Source organism: Phascolarctos cinereus, unplaced genomic scaffold, assembly GCF_003287225.1.
Source record: "Phascolarctos cinereus isolate Bilbo 61053 unplaced genomic scaffold, phaCin_HiC Scaffold_1;HRSCAF=81, whole genome shotgun sequence".
NCBI lineage: Eukaryota > Metazoa > Chordata > Mammalia > Diprotodontia > Phascolarctidae > Phascolarctos > Phascolarctos cinereus.
Genome location: NW_027555514.1, coordinates 209,120,339 through 209,141,045, shown reverse-complemented (window position 1 = coordinate 209,141,045; position 20,707 = coordinate 209,120,339). Strand labels below are relative to the sequence as shown.

Here is a 20,707-nt window from a genome sequence, read left to right as displayed (position 1 = left end):
TTGCTTTGAGCACTATTTATATTCAGTGATGTGTGCCTGTCTCATAGCTTTATTGTGAAATTCAAATGAAATACTTTATAGAAAGATCATTGTACAAAACTACAGATGTGTAAGTGTTACTATATTTACATGCAGTTTAAAGAACGTTAAGTATCCTACTTGCTCCAGTCTTTGTGGTAGTGATACCAAGGTGAAAAACTTGGAATATACTTGTCTGTGCCCTGACTTCCTATGCCTCAGTCTCTTGCACTCTGGCTTCTGACCTCACTACTCAACTGAAACTGAAACTCAGAGGTTACCAGTGTTGTCTTACTTTCTAAATCCAATAGTTATTTCTCCATCTTTGTACTTGACTTTTTGCTTATATTTGCCACCATTGATTGTACTCTTCTCCCAGATACTCTTTCTTCATTAGATTTTTGTGACATTGCTGTCTCTTGCTAGACCATTGCTGTAGTTGGTTACATGCCAAGGTCCTGTCCTTGGCCCTCTTCTCTCCACATTCTCTAATCTTGTCTCTCTGCAATTCATACTTCGTGGAGCTGCTAAGTTTAATGTCCCCTAAAACTCAGATTTGACCATTTCCAGGTTCAGGAATTTTCAGTGACTTTCTTGCTTCTAGGATAAGATAAAAGTACCTCTGTTTTAACATTTAAAATTCTTCTTAGTCTGACTCCAGCCTATTTTTCCAGAATAATTTTATAGTACATCTTCTTACAAAGTCTATGTTGCTACCAAATTGGCCAATTTGTTCTTCCTTTTACGTGATGTTGCCCATGTTTACCTTATGTGCCTTTCTACATAAACTGTCCTCCTTTCCTGGAATACTCTCTCTCCTTACATGCCTCTTGGAATTCTTAGCTCACTTCATAGCTTAGCTCTATTCTGCCTGCTGTATGAAACCTTTATTGATCTCCTCTTGCCTCCCCTCTGAAATGATTTTGTTTGTATTTTGTATTAATGTATCGGATACATGCTGTTTCTCCCCAGCAGATTATAAACTCCTTGAGGGCAGAGGCTTTCATTTTTGTCATTGTATCCTCATTGTTTGGCAGAGAACCTGGTGGGACTTATTAAATGCTTGTGGAAATGAAAAATGATAGTCCTGTCTTCAGAGAGCTCATAAACTAATGGGGAAATATAATACATAGACTGTGTATATTGTATTTCCCACTTTCAAAATGTTTATTACAGTTTGTGTTCAGTCTGTAATTGTTCGATTTCATATTATTATTGTTATTATTATAGCTGATTTTAATATTTTAATATGCAACTGGACCTGTGAGCTCATCCATTTGGATATACCCTCTAATGATACAGGTTACAACCCATCCATTCTAAAACTTCGATGTGACTCTTGGCCATGTCCATAAGTTCTCCACTGAGGGCTTAAACCAATATGCTAGAGGCCTTCCTCACTTTCTTCTGACATTGTGAGGATGCTAGTTGAGCGCTCTGGTTGTCTACCTGTCATCTGATACAGTGTAATTGGCCCATCTTCTCTTCCTGTCATATATTTCCTTCTGATAATCTTTTGCTTCTGTTCTTTGAAGTTCTCATTGGTTATATTTTGCAGCCTTCTCACGTCTACCATCTGCTTCTCCCTTGCCTTCTGTAGGATACTCTTGTTCAGTTCTTCAGAGACTTGTGTCCCATGTTTCAACACCACACAGTAACACCTTTAGAATGTTGGTATGCTATAAAGATTTGCGTGTGTTTCTGGGAGAAACTTGGGATCATTAAAGGAGTTTTGCAGTTTCCTGAAGGCAGTCCACCCCTTTTCCTCGTCTTGTATAGCTTTGGGCCCAACTTGTCCATCTATATTTATTGTCAGTCCCAACCATGTTATATTGATGGACATGCTCTGTGGATCTGTCCATCCATACGTAAGTCATAATCTAAGCAATAGATGTTCTTCATTCATTTGGTTTTTCCTACGTAGACAACTGTGCCAAAGTCTTTTGAGTGGTTACAGATCTCTTCCAAGAGAGGTATTCTACAGTATTTGGGGGCTTAATGTAACTAGCGTAATGTCTTGTACAAACAGGAGCCCCTAGAAGTCCTCACCATCCTTAGGAAATCATTCTTCAACCCGAACACCGCACTGGATCTCCCGTACCACTGGTGAACACCTTTGGTAAACATATTTCCCTGTTTTATGCTTTGCCTACATTTATAATCAGAAGATGATGGAACAGTTATTTCTGTTGTCATATCTTTGAAAGAATCTTGAATAATTTTGATGTATGGATAGATTCCTTGTTAGAAGAGATGCTATAAGGCATCATTTTGCTCTACCTAGTCAAATGCTTTTTCATAAGCAAAAAATGATAAATGCAGTGAGATCATGTATTCTCTACATTTTTCAGTCCAGTGTGAAATAATAAAGGTGTGGTTCATGATAGAGTATTGATTGGAAGCTCTTTTTCTTGCCTACTTAGTGAAGATGTCCTTGATTGATGTGAGATGAGTCTTGTGAAGGGAAAGTAGGCATATATTTAATAGTTTTTGATGTCTTTTGGCCTTTTTTTTTTTAACGCCCAAGAATTTTTTACAAGTCTTTGATATCTTCCTCTCCTTCAGATGCCTTCTGAGTCAAGAAGCCTTCAGTAGCATAGACAAGACTCTCCAAATTAAATCATCATTACTTGGATATTTAGTAACTTGAGCACAAAGGTGGCAAAAGGTGAGAATGTTGAGAAATACAGCAGAAAGCACGGCTAAGGAAGGCAAGATTGTGAATAGCCAAACTTGTATGGTACACAGAAGTCTTGTACCTTTCTACATGAACGCTTTCTTTAAGAAAGGTACTAGATACAGCAAAGACCAAGTAGAATCACAAAAAATGAAGCTGATTGTATTTTAACAGACAGGAAAAAACCTGTCATTCCTGAATCTGCTGTCTCTGTTTAGTCAGACCACTAACTTGTCAGAGGTAATAAATAATGAGAAGAAAGATATGGCCTCCAGTGGAAATCACTCAGGCTTGAATGTTTAAAAAATAATGGTGAAAAATCAGAAGTGACATAAATACAGATTTTAATAATTTTATAGAGATTTTTAGCCGATGAAAATTTATTCCACAGCAACAGCCCAGAAAGTACTTTAGTCAAACACTTACTTGCCACAAGAAGAGAGTTGGCAGCTGGCAAAACTAGTTTAGAATATAAATTTGCTTGTAAAAATCTTAGAATAATGATGGATGAGTATAAAACAGTCTCTGAAGCAGAGAATTAGAGGAAGATAAAGCCAGTTTAAAGAAAGTTTGGTAAATGCACTGAAGGACACCAAAAGAAGATACATGAAAAATAACCTATAAAAATTTTTGTAGTAAACTTTACTACCAGGGATGAATATATTTGGACTTCTCTAACATCCTGTCACCAAATGTGCTTATAGGGGAGGTAGAAAAGGCAATAAAGAAAATAAAGAAGGGAACAGCAATTGGATTTCAACCAAGTACATGAAGAAAAGATCCTTGCTTTAGTTAACCCAGGCTGACGGTAATTTAGCACGTTAAGTTCGGTGTGTTTTTCTCATTTATTCTTAGTAAACTTGTGAGGTAGTTACAATAGATATTCTTATTTTACGAATGAGGAAAGTGAGGCTGAGATGTGACCTGCCCATGGGCACACATACATAAAATATTGGAGGTGGAATTTGAAACAAGATATCTCCTTCAAGTTCAGTACACTTTGCTCTGTTGTTGTTCTTGTTACTTCAGAGCATAGAAGTAAAATTCATCCACATTTTTGAAGAACGTCCAGACTCAAATAAATGTTTGGGAACTTTGTCACAATTGTTGACGAAGCCTCAAAGACCAGTGGGATGGTAGGGGAAGGGAAGAGTACCCTCTATGGCTTTTCCTTCCCTTCCTTATTCGAAATCCAGTTCGCTTTCCACAAAACCTTCCTTTAACTTAGTCTTGTGTTACAGATTTTAGTAAAAGGTTTTTGATAGCTAGAACTAGTATAGTATTGGGATTGTAATGGGTAATTAATTTAGTGGGTTGAGGTGGACAGGAGGAGTAGTACCTGTTCATGATTTCATCATTGTGGGAACTTCCAGTGTGGAAATTTCTCCCAATACAAATCAGTAATTTTTCAGTAATTTGTAGAGTTGCTAGAGCCACTGAGAGGTTAAGTGACTTGTGCATGGTCATATAGCATCTGTCTTGAACCTAGGTCTTTGAGACTTGAAAGCCAGTCCTCATTAACTATATTGAACTGTCTTGATAATGAATTTTTAGGTTACAGAATACTTGTATGCTGTATGCAGAAAATGTTAGGACTATGAATCTTTTATTTGAACAAATACTGTAACTAGAAATACTACACTAAGCTTTGACTAGGCAGAATATACATGTTAACATTTGTATCTGTTGTTGTTCAGTCATTTCAGTCGTGTCCAGCTCTTTGTGACCCCATTTGGAGTTTTCTTGGCAAAGATACTAGATCTTTTGCTGTTTTTCTCCAGCTCATTACAGATGAGGAAACGGAGGAAAACAGGGTTAAGTGACTTGGCCAGGGTTAAACATCTAGTGAATGTCTGAGTCTGGATTTGAACTCAAGTCTTTCTGACCTGGTATGCGCTGGTATCCAGTGCTCTACCTTGCTGCACTAACATTTAGTATAGGGCTTACTATGTGCAAGCACTGTTCTGGGGGAAGTCGTGCTGTCATTATCCTCATTTTACAGGTGAGGAAACTGAGGTGGACAGGTTAAATGATTTGACCAGGATCACGCAGCTGGTGTCTGAGGCAAGAGATTTGAAGGTCTTCCTGATTCCAGGCCTAATGCTCTTTCCACAGTGCCACCTCACTGCCTCTGTCTATCTGAAATTGTTGATCAAGCTTTTACCTTATCTTTCAAGGATTAGGTAGTAATTTAAAAGTCTCAGAGTACTTCTGTGTTGCTTTGTCTATGATTGAAGAGAAAAAGGAAATTAATATATGGTTCCCCTTGGGAAGGCAAATAAAGGCTCAGTCGGTTTTATCATGTACTTAGGAAACAAGCAACATTGTTTAGCAGGACATTTGGTCACCTCATAGTGTTCATATGAGTAGTTACAAAGGGGCCATCATGAAAATAATTGCAGTTTAAACACCAACATGTTGAAGAAGCTAGAAAGACAGAATAATTCTATGTATAACTGGACAAGATCCTCCAAATTAAGTCAGCTTATATTTTAATACTTGATGATTTCATTGTAAAGGTGGAACTTAATGAGGAACACTGTGAGAATATATAGACACATCATGCCTGCATATTATAAATATTTGATTCTAAAAAAACTAGAAGGGGATGGACATGGCAAACACTGAATAGCCACAAAAAAAATGAAATTGATTTCTGTATTAATAGATAGGAGTTAAGTCATTACTGGTACGAAAATCATTCCTGAATTAGCTATCGATGCCTGCTCAGACCACCTGTTTGTTAAAGCAAAGATCAAAATTGGTACAAAACTAGATGGAGAATAAAAATGAGAAATAGATGGAGATGATGAAAAATCTTATCAGAAAGCATGGTTTAGGAAGAAGAAGTGTGAGTGACCAAACACTTGCTGGGCATTTAAAACAGCTCTATTCTGATCAATTTAAATTATTCTTGAAAAATATTTAATGGATAAAATGACATTGACATCTAGTTTAATAATTTCATATGGAAATTTAACCTGTGATAACTAGTTACCATCACAACAGAGAGCAGAAGCTCCTGAAAACTCTACAATTAGCACATGTTTGACCTGTCGCAAGTGGAGAGAGATGGCATCAAAGGCAATTCCAGTTTATGATATGAAGTCATTTTAAGAATTTTATGGAGATGGATTATTCAAGATTATGAGCAGAGACAAACAGTGAAGGGTATAACTAATTTTAGAAAGCTTGGTGAGGGACCCAAGTAAGCATAGTTGTTCAGGACTGTTTAAGACTGAAAATGGCAGATAAAAAAGACAAAATGGTAGACAAAGGGAAGAAAAATGCAAAAGATTTGCAAAAATTGGAAGGTTTTTTTTTTTAAATAACATTTACCACCAAGAACCATGAAGCCAAGGATACTGATATCACAACCCCAAATGTGCTAAAGAGAACAAAGATGGGGAAAGTAACTATATTAGACGAAGGGTACACAGAGGAGATCAGTGTTGGATGCTTCACAATTATTGGGGCATTGAGAGATTGATTCACAAGAAATTTGAAGGGTATGAAAATATAAAAGGCATGGAAAACATCTTGAACTTTATTAATAGTAGTACTTACTAGCACTGGACAAAAGGTGATGGGAAACATCAGCCGCTGATCCATATGCTTGCTTTCACATATACATGTAATTTTTTATGAGAATAAGTTATACATACATTGCAAGCATCGGGGGTAAGAGTACTAGTAAAGGACAGGAAGACTTTAAAAGTGATAGAATGTTAGCTCCTTGAACATTTTTGTTTTTGTGTCCTTAGCACTTAACTCAGTGCCTGACATAGAGTTGGTGCTTAATAACTGCTTATTGATCGATAGCTCTTAATAGATCATATCTCCACCATCATTGACTGATCAATTGACTGAAAGCTGTAGAGAATTTAAGGTCCCACTGGTCTTGTTTGTTGATTATTTTAAAAATATATATTTGATTTGATGGAGGACAGTGTAGCCTCAAAAGTTCTCTTTCAACACAGTATCTCCCATCCATACTTGAAATTTTTCAAGATTCCTCGGAGGATACACACAGAATCCAAAATGAAGAGGATTCCCTATAGGTGGTGTGGTCTTCCAGATGGTCCTCTCTTTGGATGACATCATATTGGTTTCATCAAACCCTAGAACATTATAGAGCCTCCTGGAAAAGGTTCATAACTGCTCAAGAAGAGTTTGTTTTAATAGTACACTTCAGAAAAATCAAATTAGTGAAAAATATCTGTTGTCTAGATTATAATAAACAGGCAGTGTTTGTCAACAAACATTTGGGCCTAGAATTAAACCAAAAGAGAATGGACTGTATTGACTTCAGGAAATTGCATAGCTCCTCTAATCATCCCAGACTTTTCCCAGAAACAAAAGTTCATCTACTTAATAATGATTTTTGCCCAGTATTGAATGTCTGTGAGTTGTATAACATTTTAGATGCTGAAGGTTATACTCAGAAGTCAAAAGTTAAGGTTTGCAACACATAGCAAATAAGGAACTATCAAAAAAGTAAAGGGTGTCATTAGAGAAATGTATCATCCAAAAAAAAATGGGCTGATCATGTGGTAAGGGCAAAAGATAACCAACTGATGATAGATAGCTTAAGTGTTGCTGTCCTTTCAGTGTCTGGAGAAACTCCCTCAGCATGTTGGGTGGACCCATTATGGTTTCTGAGAGGAACTGGACAAAAGTGGGACAGGATGGGCAGGTGTAAATGGGTTCTAATCTGCATCGTTGGAAGGAACATCCAAATTTATAATATTAGAAACTGATTTAAATAAATTAATCTATAGATAAAAAAGTGTTCATAGTAACTGTTTAAATGCAAAAAAATCATTGAACAAGGCTTAAGAGATTTCTGCTGTCAAGTTTGGAGGCCTGTATAGTAGTGCAAATCTCATGGGCTCTTTTAGAATTAATTGATATTATGAACAGAAAACAATAATGTAACCAGATGGCTCATGCTAGTTTCCCTCCCACCCCTCACCCCACCCCAGACTTAAAGGAACTCAATGGTAAAATTGTAGGGCTATTCCTTTTTTTGTTCTACGCTGTTTCTGTAACATTCATATACTTTTAAAATCCTTCCCTCCATTACAAATTTAAGTTATGGGTTTTTACCTATGCAAACTGGGCTCTATTGTATTGCTAGAATACAAACAGCAGAAAGAAAACAAGAGAATTTTATGTAAAGGAAATTTTACAGAAGGAAAAGAGAAGCAAGCTACAAGACCTTGTAAGGAGAGACTGAGTACAAGAAACTCAATGTATTGCCTGGGTTTGTTCTTCTTTGTGAAAAATAGAGGTTATGGTCAGTTCAGGAGAAAAGAGAATCAGAGTAGAAAAAATGTCAACGAAGAGAGATGGTAACCTGAAAAAGGCTCTAATAGGATAACCATGTTTTTATTAATTAAACCTTTTTTAAGCAACCATCATGTGTCAGTACTGTGCTAGATGCTTGGGATACGATGTGAAAATGAAACAGTCCCTTCTCTAAAGAGCTTATGTTAATGCGGTTGAAAGATTTCTCAGAGGTAAAAAGGGACTTTAGAGATCAGCTAAGGAAGAGAAGTTAGGAGACCTAAGTTCTAGCTGTTACTAAATAGCTATGGGGACTTGCACAAACTGCTCAGCCTCTTCATGTTTGGGGTTTCCTCATTTCTAGAATAAGAGGCTGTACTGAATGATCTCTAAGATCTTTTCCGGTCCTGGAGGGGGGAATACAACTGGCAGCATCTTTCATCTTAATTTTCATTTGAGATTTTACTCACCTCCTCCCATCTCCTGACTTCACTGTTAACATCTCCAACTCACCTTAAAGGTTTCAGAGATATGAAAAGTAGCTCTTCTTCACAACAAGTGTGAATACTCTTGATTGGTATTTCATTTTAAATGGCATTATTCATGTAATCTTTTAAGATTTTTTAAAAGCTGAATTTGGGAATTGTAAAACTGTGTTTATTAGATATGAAGAGGCCGAAAAAGACTGTACACAAGCTATACTATTAGATGGTTCATATTTGAAGGCTTTTGCCAGAAGAGGTACTGCAAGAACAGCTCTGGGAAAATTAAATGAAGCCAAAGAAGGTAAGATTTTTATAGTACTTACTAGAATTCAGTCATTCTGATGAGAACTAAGGTCATAGGAGCAAGAATTTATGTAGCCATTTCCACAGATCAGTGGTAAAACCCCATCATCCTTATCTTCATTTATTTATTCAGTAAATATTGATAATTGAGTAGCTACTGTGGGGCATACTGTGGTTATACACTGTGGGGCATACAAGACAGAACAGAATAAGGCCCTTGCATTCAAGAATTATTCAGATGGCTTTGTAGTAGGAACATAGGATTTACAACTGAAGAGAATGTTAAAAAGTAATTGCTTTACAAACCTTATTTTAAAATGAAGAAATCAAGAAATATTGATTTGGTAAAGGTCACAGATCTTGTGAAAGAACAGATCAGGGGTTTTACCCGGGTCTTCTAGTGTAAGTCTGGTGTTCTTTCCTCTACACCATAATGCCATTCATGATAACTTACTGTTTTTAACCATGATGAAGTTCTCAGTGGTCCTACAGTTAAGAAACAAAACTTCTATAGCAGTTTCAGTAACTTATTTTGATAGCATGTAGTAAAACCTCACTTATTTATGATAATTGTGGTGAAAACTAGATTGAATTAGTAAAATGTCTGAATAACAGGATATATTTAAAACAGTCAGCAATTATTAAGCATCCACTATGTGCCAGGCACTTAATGGTACGAATACAAAGAATGAAATGATTCCTACTGACAAAAGAGCTTACAAAAAGTACACGTAAAATAAAATATAGTTTGAGAGAGAGAGGACATTAGCAGTTGGGAGATCAGTGAAGTACATCCTCCAAGAAAAGAAGGACTTCATGGGGTAGATGTAAGGAAGGAGGGTGCATTACAGGCATGTGTGGTGGCCAAGGCAACGGCATAGAGATGGGTGATGAAGGGTCCCATATGAAGAACAGGGAGAAGGCCAGTTTGAAACTGGACCAAAGAATACAGGAAGGGGAGAAATGTAGTTTTAAGGACATAGAGCAGTCCAACTAGGATCAACAAAGTTTTCCTTAAATGAGGGCAAGGACTATTTAATTTTTGTTCTTGTATCTCCAGTGTCTAGCACACAATAGGCCCTTAATAAATGCTTATTTATTAAATAATTGATTAAAGATCATCAATGGGATTGCTGTAGTGACTATAAAAATATGTAATTCATGTATCACTTATTTATATAAAATGCTACTTAAAGTTTTTCTCATCTTCTCTGGCTGTCTTGTATCAGTATTAGTATTCAGTTAGTGCTTAGGAACTGCCTTTATTTTAATTATTGCCAGTAACCAATTGGGGTTTGAATTAATTGATTCTGTTGAACTTTGTATTTGTAAAGCACCTTGATCTTATTACAGTGTCAGGTTAGGTTTCTTAGTGCTAATCGGTTGATTTGCTGTTTTCTCCTTGAAAAAATATATGTGTCCTCATTTTATCTCTGTAATATATAAAGCCATGATATTAATATATAAAGCTCCAAAATTTTAGCTATAACAAAAAGAGAGATGCAGACAAATATATTCAGAAAATAGAAAAATATGACATTAAAATAATTTCTTGGGTAGAATTGTGAGGGAAGTACTCTTGAGAACATTAGAAATATGAGCTGTAATTGTTGCTTTGTAAAGGTTTTGGCTAAATATAGAGTACTTGTGATAGTAATTAATAACTCTTTAGTGTTTGGTCGACATATACTTAGAGCTAGGAGAAGAAAGTATAAATTTATGGTTGAAAAATCAGCTTCTCCCCCCTCCCTTTATGAATGCAGATTGGTATCTCTTTGTCGATTGTTTGAGAACATTGCCTGGAGCCACTTAAAGGTTGTGACTTATCCATGGTCACATAGCTTGTATGTGTCAGGGAAAGATCTTGAAATGAGGTCTTCCTGCCCCCAAAGCCAGCTCTCTATCTGTTGTGCCATAGTTAGTTGTTCTTGAGCCAGGCCTATGCTTTGGAGAGAAATGAATTCAATTCAATAAAGTCCTTTCTATGGTATTAGGCAGTATCTAGACTCTGGAGGTACAAATACAGAAATGAAACAGTCCTGCCCTTGAGGAACTTAAATTCGACTGGAGTAAATACCACGTACACAAATAAGTAGATATATGCAAAATAATTTCGGGGGGGTGGAGGGTACTTGCAACTATGGAAATTCACATAGGCTTCCTGGAGGAGGTGAAGGGTCCTTTTTTGTGCTGTTTTCTAAAATCAGAATTTTTAAGAACTGGAAGAAACCTTTAAGATTATCTCTTCTGATTACCTTAACTTAAAGATGAGAAAACGGAAGCACTCAGTTGCCAATTAATGGCAAAGCTAGGACTGAGCCTTTTTTACCATGCCGTGCTGTCTCTCCTTGAACTATTTGAGAATCTTTATTAATTGACAAATAAATATTCTGATTAACCAGATTTTCCATCTGACTAAAGGGTGAACTATTTATGTATTGAAAATACCTATAGCCAAGATGTTAGGTACAGGTTGATGATATAGAAACTCACGAGGCTTCCATTGACTTCTTGTTCCTGAGCTTCATTACCTCAGGGATCTGGAAACTTAATGCTAGGCTCATCCAGGGCCTGTCAGCCCTAGGAAAACTGGCTCACGTCATTCAAACACTTAGGATTGCTTTATTCCAGAAAATCAATTTACAGTATGAAATAGAACTGCTAAATATTCATATAGATCAGTAAGTGTATCCTTTGCAAATAGAAAAGTCTGCTTGGAAAAAGGAGCTGTCTTGGTGAATATTTGAAATCAAAAAAGGGAGGGGGGGTTAGTTCCAACAAAGCTATAAATATTAAGTGCTTACTGTCTGAAGCACACACTTTCTCTTAAATATTGATTAGTGTTGTGATTAGGGGCAAGTCATCTAAGCTTCAGTTTCCTCATCTGTTAAAATGGGGCTAATACTTGTAGTACTTACTTTGAAGGAGTTAACGAGGATTAGGTCTGTGTGTAAAGTGCTTTGCAAAGCTTAACAGACTGTAAGAGTCAGTTATTGTTAGCTTTTCATCTTTTTTGATGAAGTTTAGATAGAAACATTTGGAGGAAGTAATGTTCTACGAACTGTTAAACAGCTGGATAAAATGACTGCCTCTTGGAATGGAGTAAGAGTATTGGGATATAAACTTATCTTTAAACTCACTGAAAGCATTTTTGGGATAACTTCACTTCCAGGCAGAATGAGGATGATATATGTCTCTTCTGTTGTTTCTTCATGATTTTTATTTCTTTTGCTAGATCTTTATATTTGAAAGCTTTTCATTCCATGTAATTTAGAAATTTTGAGTATTCACTATGGTGACATGTATTGAAAATGTTTTTAATTTTATTAAATTATTAAAATGTTAAATTAAATTCCCAAAAATATTTTGAGGTTTGTATTTATAGTATGGGAATTTCTCATCAGTTAAATTGTTAATAATAATAATATTAATCTTGCTCTTAAAATTATTGATGAAGTTAAAATAGAAACAGACCTAGGACAAGTTACTGTCTTGCTGTTATTGTTACCATCTCATTTCTCTCTCTTTTTTTTTCAATGCAGTTCAGAAAGAAAACAGCCCTTGGACAAATTACTAACCTGTTGTTCCTTTATAGTCAGTGTTCTATAGACTGCTGTAGAGATGGACAAAATAAGTGATTTTTATAGTTAAATAAAAGTATTAGAATACAAATATATCCTTTGTAGGCTCACTGAAAGTATTTTTGTTACAACTCTTAGTAGCAGACAGGACAATGGAGATGACACCTCATCCTGTTCATATGTGACTTTGATCCTAACTAGGTCACTATACTTTGAAAGCTTTTTATTCCATGTACCTTGGATAGTACAAGTATTTGGGATAGTGACAACTATTAAACATATTCTCAAGTTCTTATGGATCAATGTTGTTTTCAGACATTTGTGGATAGGAGTTCACTCTGTGATTACTATCTAGTTCCAGTTTTGAGCTCTGTACCTATGTAGTATGGGATTTGTTGCCTATCAGTCCTCAAAAAATAGTGAACTTAGGTTGTTTAATTTTCCCTTCTTCAGATTTTAGTAGCTTAATGATTTTTATCTCTTAGTTCATTTAGTTTAACTTTAGGAATAAAATAATTTTTTGCTATTGCCGTACAGTGATACATTAATGTTTAACTAGGAGCTGATGGTATTATTGATAAAAAGTAGTGTGAAGCCCTTGGTGAGATCTATTCACAGTTTTGTCCGCCCTCTTCAGCCAGAGGGAGAGAAGAATGCCAGGGATAGGGAATGCAGAGGAGGTTTGAGTTTCAGTTTTTATTGTGATTAATCATACAATATAGTGCAAGTGTTCATTTCTTTAGCCTATTACACATGTAATTGTGGTTTATTTGCTTTAGTGCACTAAAGCATTTCTAACATTCATATTTCTGATTTCTTGCCGCCTTATGCCAGAGCATTAAAGCAGCACCACTTTTGTTCTCAGTATCAAGCTGATCATAGTGACAGTTTCAAATAGGGCCAGCACGTTCCATCCATTTCATTGTACTGACTGGCACTTAATCTTTGGTATCACCAATCAGAGTCCAGTTAGCCAGTGTTTCAGGGTACCTGCCAGGCCTTTAGTTATTTAAGGGCATTCAGAGTTCCCTCTGTACATCACTTTGGTTGTTATTTTTCTACTTTGCTGTTGTACCCTGTCTCCAATGCGGGTACTAGTTTGGGTTTCAGTGAGGTTGTTCCTGTTGTTATTGGCCCTGTGTGTGAAAGATAAATGAAGCACACCAACTGCCCTCAATAAATTTATAAACTTAGTGAGCAGTAACTTTTTTTTCTTCACCAAAATGGAATTTTAATTGAAGTTACTATTACTTTATTTTTTTTATATTAATTTATTTTTAGTTTTCAACATTTACTTCCATAAGATTTTGAGTTCTAAATTTTCTTCCCATCCCTTCCTTCCCCCCTCCCCAAGACAGTGTGCAATCTGATATAGGTAGAACAATAACTCTTAACACATAGTAGACTGTGATGATTACTGTAAGGCAAGGATACTGTATGGTAGAAACAAAAACAAAGATTAATTTCAACTGGGAGATATAAAGAAGGCATCATGAAGGAAGTAACATTTAAGCTGAGCTTGGAAGGATAGGTAGAATTTTGAAAAGGGGAGGAATAAAATTCCAAATGCCTGGGAAATTGGAATAGAGACTACCAGGAAAAATTCAGTGAAAAAGAACCACAGAGTTCTGGAATTACATTCAAAGTTAGAGCAGTCAATGAGGACCACGAAAATCAGTACCAGCCATGAGTGGGATCCTGTATGTAGAATCTTGAGTAACAAATGGATGAGGCAAGAGGAGTCAAAAGTCTTAAGTATCCAGCTTAGAGTAAATTCTTTGAGAATAGCTCTAGGCTGACAATAGGAGATCTAACAGTGCTTGCCATTCCTGAGTAACATTTTGACCTCAGGAGTTTAGTTATCTCTAAAGTCATCTGTGGCTCTAAAATTCTGTTTCTATGATGTTTAAAATCTTGATTATAACTATGAGATAAAATACAAATTTCCATGTTTTACTGATGAAGAAACTAGGCACATAGGTTGACATTTATCCAGGGTCGTAAAGCTGGTGAAGTATGGTGCTGGGGCTTAAACTAAAGTTTCTCGTTTGTCAGTTCATTGAGAGAGTACAGTTCACTGTACAGTTGGTACAGAGGGACGTTAGCAATGATTAGCTGAGTTTACTCAGAGAAAACTGAAAAACTACCCTATATTTTTCTGAATGGACGGGAAAGTATAGATCTGTATATTCTCCCCTATGCCCCTGAATGGACAGCAAAGTTATGAAAATTCTTTAGGAGTTAGGTATTTTTGAAATAAACCTTGATAAAAGCTAGCTAGAGTTAAAAATCTGATGAATATCATGAACATTTGAAAAATGTGTTACTCTTTTGATTTTATATCATCTCTATTTCCTATCTCTCCCCACTATAAAGCCTGGAAAAAAAGGTTGGGGTGGAGGGAGGGGGTGACTATTCTGCAAAACTACTACATTCATTAATGCAGTTTAACATTATATTTAGTGTTTCATACTTGGTAGTCTCCCACTTCAGCCCTCTCTCTGGATCTGGCTTGAGTGAATGAATGAAAGAATGAATGAATGAAAAAACATTCATTAGCACTTAACTTTGTGCAGAGTGCTGTGGATACAAATTGAAAAAGCAAAGATAGTTTACGCTTTCCTCTCAAGGAGCTATAAATTCTATATTTAGTGATAATATTCTACATAGGGAAACAATTCATTTAGGAGAGCGAAAGCCATAAAAGGGGCACTTTCGTCCTGAAAGTTACTGCAGTGGTGAATGGATTACATTGACACACCCCCATGTAGGCACAATGGCAGATTTGACTAATTTTAATCATCATTTAGGGGAGGGGAGAGGCAGGCAAGTAAGTAGGAGAGCTCACCTTTTAAGGTGCCCAAGACATCTAAGTATGTCTATGAAAATTTAATCTCTAGGGAGCTGATGGTTTCATTTTATTTATTAAATCTATAAATGAAGTTATGGGTTTATTAAAAAATTTTGTCAGGAACTTTAAAAGAAAAATGCAATTTAGCCAACATCTCAGCAGCTCTAAAAGTGTATGCACTATTCTATATGCAAACTCCCTCACCTTTTGCTACTGCACCCTAAGGACCATGTGACTTTTCCACTTAACTTGCAACTAAAACCTTCCATCTTCCCCATTAGAATGTATTTGTATCCCCAGGTTAGCACAGTGCTTTGCACATAGTAATGTAATAATTACATTATGGCATGCTTTTCCACTTACTTTCTTGTTAAGTTACTGGCTTTTCTGAATTTAGAATAATTTTATTTGTATTATTTTATTTGATTAGAGGAGAGCTACCTTTTACTCCACCATCTTCCCAGTATGTGTGTGTGTGTGTATAATTGAGAGAATTCTTTTTCAATCTAGAGAATTCTTTTTTCAGTTTAAACAGTGACTGAGATCCTTCCTAACTTGAAATTCTTGGGTTCCGTGAATTCGCTGACTTAGTGTATTTAGACTGCAGAGTAGGCAGTCAGGAAATGCCCAATAAAATTTGATGCCTTTTAAAAAGTGGGGAATCCCAGAGATATGAAATCAAGGGGCTACCTTTCCTGGGCTTGTCTGATTATTACTGAAATTTTATATACTAACTTATGACTTTGGCCTATCTCAAAAGTTAAGACTGTATGACTTGGTCTGTTGTTTTTTGTTTATTTTTGATCAATTAAAGCCAGCCCATTTGGAAACAATATTTGACTACTTCTAATTATAGCAAAAGGTGATTTGAAATATTGAATGATTCAAAGTATGGTGGAGTCTGAATTATGCAGGAAAGGGAGATGGTAAGAAATATTAAGCTCTCATTTGGGAATAGACTGAGTGTAGTACAAGAGGAATGCTTTGAATGGACTTAGATACCTTTAAAAAGTTTTTACTACTTTTTTGGAGATTGTTTGCCACAGAGTACAAAAATGAAAGAGATTTCATATAGATAGTGAGATCTTCTAAATACTTCTTTGAGAATGGCATAAAGCTGATTGCATTAAAACCAGAGTGCTTCAGGGCCTCTTTTCTGTTGATCCACAGTCACTCAGAACACAACCTAATAAACACAGGAAAAATTAAATGGGTAAAGAATTCCTACTATCCTGGGAGACGGGCAGTAAACATTTATTAAGGACCTACTGCATCCCAGGAACTTTCCAGATTATGACATAGGTATATGGATGGCTTTTAATGAAGTAGTTCTTTAATACCTAAACTTTGGATGAGCTGGGTCAAGAAGTGAAAGAAGCAGGCTGCATTGCATTTTAGAAATTGTACAGTGCTTTTAATAATCCCAAGCTGCTTCTCCTTGATGGATAAACCTCTTTATTATTTATTTTTATTGATATTTCTTTCTTTATCAATTTCATTTCTGATATATCCCTCGCCTTCCCCAATAAGCCATCCTTAGTAACAAAGATTTTTCAAAAAAGCAAGCAGTTGAGCAAAACCCACTAGTACTTTAGCTGTTTGACAGTATTTTTTGTTTTTTAAGCATAATTCTGAATTGGGGTGGGGGGAAATCCTGTTTTTAAAATTGTTCTGTTACTAGCTAAGCAAGTAGTTTTTTTAAAGATAATTTTCTATTGAAAGTTACATCAAACAGCAATTAGATATTAGGTCATAAGTCAATAAACATAACAACTTTTGGTTTTTCAGTAGAAGTCATGTTTCCTTGTGTGTGGATATTCATCATATACAGTGCAAAAATAAACAAATGTGAATATGATTTTCGTTCAGAAGAAAATTTTCAGCATGAATTCATTATTTATTTTTATGCGGTGTTCCTTAATGGATGGCATCGATACCTTAATTTTTAAGTTTTTTTTGTACAATATTAAGGTCTGTTTTGCTGGATCAAGGAGAATGCAAAAAGGGGGAATAAGGTATAAATATGGAAGGTTAGTCTGGAGACAAGTTGTGAAGGATTTTAAATGATGAAAAGAAGAGCTTAAATTTGATCCTTGATTCAGTGGACAGTTACTAAAGATTATTAAAGAGGCTGACATAGACCTATGTAGGAAAGTCATTTAAGTGGAGGTTAGATTTGACATGCGGGAGGGAGAACTATTTAGAAGACAGCTGGGAAGTGCTCTGGGACGGGGAGGGGCATTTTTCAGGTGGGGAAATTTTCCCAATAACTAAACAAGTTGTCATATATCAATGTAATGGAATATTATTGTGCCGTAAGAAACAATGAACAGGCTGACTTCAGAAAAACCTGGAAAGACTTAAATGTACTGGTGCTGATTGAAGTGAGCAGAACCAGGAGAACAGTGTGTGATGACCATTCTTGATAGACTTCACTCTTCTCAGCAATGTAATGATCTAAGACAGTTCCGAGAGGCTCATGATGGAAAATGCTGCACACGCAGAGAAAGAACTATGGAGTCTGAATGCAGATGGAAGCACGCTATTTGCTCTCCTTTTCTTTTGTTGTTTTGTTTTGTTTCTTCTTTCACAGCATGGCTAATGTGGAAATAATGATTAATATGATTGTGTATTATAGCCTATATCAGATTGCTTTCCATCTTGGGGAGAGGAAGGAGGAAGGGAGAAAAATATTTGGAACTCAAAATCTTATAAAAGTGAAGGTTGAAAAAATAAATGAAAAAGAAAAAAATTTTCAGTGGGAGCTGAAAAAAAGCAACACACTTTCCCAGTGGCATCTATGAAGCTAAGTTATAAGTTTGCGTAGGTTTGAGGAGCAGAATGAGGGAATTTTGGGGAATAATGAGGTAGATACGGTTGTATTGGAGACAAGCCTCAGAATTGACTCTTAAAGGCATGTGACCCGTTTTTCTTCCTGTTTAGTTGATCCGGGTACACTTTAGGGGTGCTGGGGGGAGCAGAAGTTAGGCTTTTCCATGGAATCTTCCCTGAGCTAGTAGTCATTTCTCTCTCCCTTTAAACCCTTGTAGCTCTTAGTGGGTGCCTTTCAATTGCACTTAACCTCATTCCCCTTTGTGTTATGGTTATTTGTGTATACATCTTAACCTACTAGATTAGAGTATATGTTTTTTGAAGGTAGGGATCATGACTTATCATATTTGTATCCCTCATAGGATATTGAAAATAGCAGATGCTCAGTTGCTACATTTTAAATTTTTATTTTTCTATTTTTAAAATAAATACATAAATAAGATTTTCTTTTTTTTTTTGCCCCCTTCCCTTGCACTGCAGTTTGTCATAGTGGATAGAGAGCTGGCCTCAGAGTCAGGAAGACATCAGTTCAAGTCCTTCCTCTGGCATATACTATCTGACACTGAGAAAGTTACTTTATCCTCTCAGTGCCCCTGCGCAACTCTAGTTGTTACCAGCATTGGTAGAAGAGAGGTCTTCGCTGGTTCCTTCATCTATGAAATCATGTATCTGGACCAAAATTTTAAAATCTTCTTCTTCATCAGGTCTTTTTTATAGGGGAGTTGGTAATGAGGGAAATTTAGGACCACAAAACTATGCCCTAGCATCCAGATTAATAGAAGAATAGGGAGACTGACTTTCAAAAAATAGGTCATTATTTGCAAGGCTGGGACTAGAATATAGATATCTCATAGACAGCTTTTTTCATTTGATTAAACCCTCATAGAACTTTTATTTTGTGTCTTTTTCTTGATATTAGCATTCAGAGTCATGGCTTTATGGTGTTGAGGTGATGTGAGATTCTCAAAGTCTATGCCAGTAGAGTACAAACTGTAAACCCTAGTCATCTATTTTCTGAGATCTGTCTTCCATATAGCTGCTGATTTAATCTTCCTAAGGCACACATTTGGCCATGCCACTCCTCTCCTCAAAAGCCGTCAGTGCCACTCCATGTCTTTCCTTCTTTCATTATCCTTCATTATCACTCTCTCTAGCCAAGCGGTACTAGTAGCTGTTCCTGAATTCAGCATCTCATCTGCCTCTTCTTCATTTGCGCAAGCTGTCTTCAAAGCTGGGATATGCTTCCTCATCTTTGTTTCTTAAAATCCTTTAGCTCAGGGGCCATCTGTTATTTGTTAATGTTCAATTTATCTGTGTACATATTCTGTCTCCCCAATAGAATATAAATTCCTTGTGGGCAGGGACTTTCATAATGTTGTCTTTATATCCCCAGCCCCTAGCATAGTGCTTTGTACCTTGTAGGCTTTTTATAAATGTTTATTGATCTGAATTGAATTATTGATGTATTCAAGGGAAGAAACTAAGACTGGTTTATCCTATTCATATAGAAAAATAGAATTTACTCTTGATCCTCATTTCATTTATTTTGCTGCTAAGTGCTGTTCTCCCCCAAATGACTTGCTGTTTTATAACACATTTAAGTATAACGTTGGTAGGAAGACATAGGGTTGGTATCTGAACATATAATCTCCTGAACTTTATAAATACTTTGCCTATTGTATTTTTTTCCTCTTTTTTAGACTTCACAGTGGTTTTAAATCTTGAACCAGGAAACAAGCAAGCAATAAGTGAACTTTCCAGGATTAAAAAAGTATGTATTCTTGTCATAGCAGCATTTTAAAATTCTGAAATATAGAAACATTGAATTTATTACATATTTTACTTGAGAATATCAGGTAACTTTATCTCACATTAATTTTTAAGGAATTGATTGAAAAGGGGCTATGGGCTGATGTGTTTGATAAATCAACTGAAAGGCAAAACTTGGTAAAACCCATTGATAAACCACTTCATCTTAGATCAAATGTAAGTACAACTTTTTCCAGGAGTTTGCATTTCTCTTTTAATGTTAGTGTTATCTCAATAAATGCTGGAAATTTACTTGTGTTTATAAAATTGAGAAATCTAATACAAATGTTTGAAAGGCAAATACAGAAAGTTCTACTTTGAGCAATTGTGGTATTATACCTGCTAGCCTCTTTGAGACAACAATAGGAAAATAACAGCTATTTAAGTTCCAAAAATAAAAGAATATTATGGAATATTTTACATTGCAAACTTAAATTTCATTATCTTTTAATCTGATAATAAATTAATGCAAAGTATTTTAATAAAAGTGCTGATAAAACTAGATGTTTTCCTTTTTATGACCTCAGAGAAGCAGCTCAATGGAAAGAACATTGCCCTGGGAGTCAGAATAACTGGGTTCTTGTCTTAGCTCTTCAATTGATTAATCCTGTGATTGTGGCAAGGCAGCACTCAGTTCTGAGTCCCTATTTCTTTGTTTGCAAAATGGGTACTGGCTCTTCCTGACCCACAGGTTTGCTCTGAGGAAGGTACTTTGCAAACTGTGAATAATATACATCAGTTATTATTATAATGCCTCATATTTCTTTAGCAATTCATAATTTACAGAGCATTTACACTTGTGTATGTTATTCAGTCCTTAAAACAACGCCATAAAGTCTTCACATCTCTTCCTTTCTCTCTA

The 20,707-nt window shown here is 35.8% G+C and overlaps 1 protein-coding gene across 1 annotated transcript in view; it reads left to right on the top strand.

Moving 5' to 3' along the window:
• RPAP3 (RNA polymerase II associated protein 3) overlaps positions 1 to 20,707 on the top strand; it is a 53,906-nt gene that overhangs the window by 18,019 nt on the left and 15,180 nt on the right. The window contains 3 exon segments of the mRNA XM_078156759.1: positions 8,649 to 8,770; positions 19,737 to 19,807; positions 19,921 to 20,022. Of these exon segments, the coding sequence (XP_078012885.1) occupies positions 8,649 to 8,770; positions 19,737 to 19,807; positions 19,921 to 20,022 (295 nt within the window).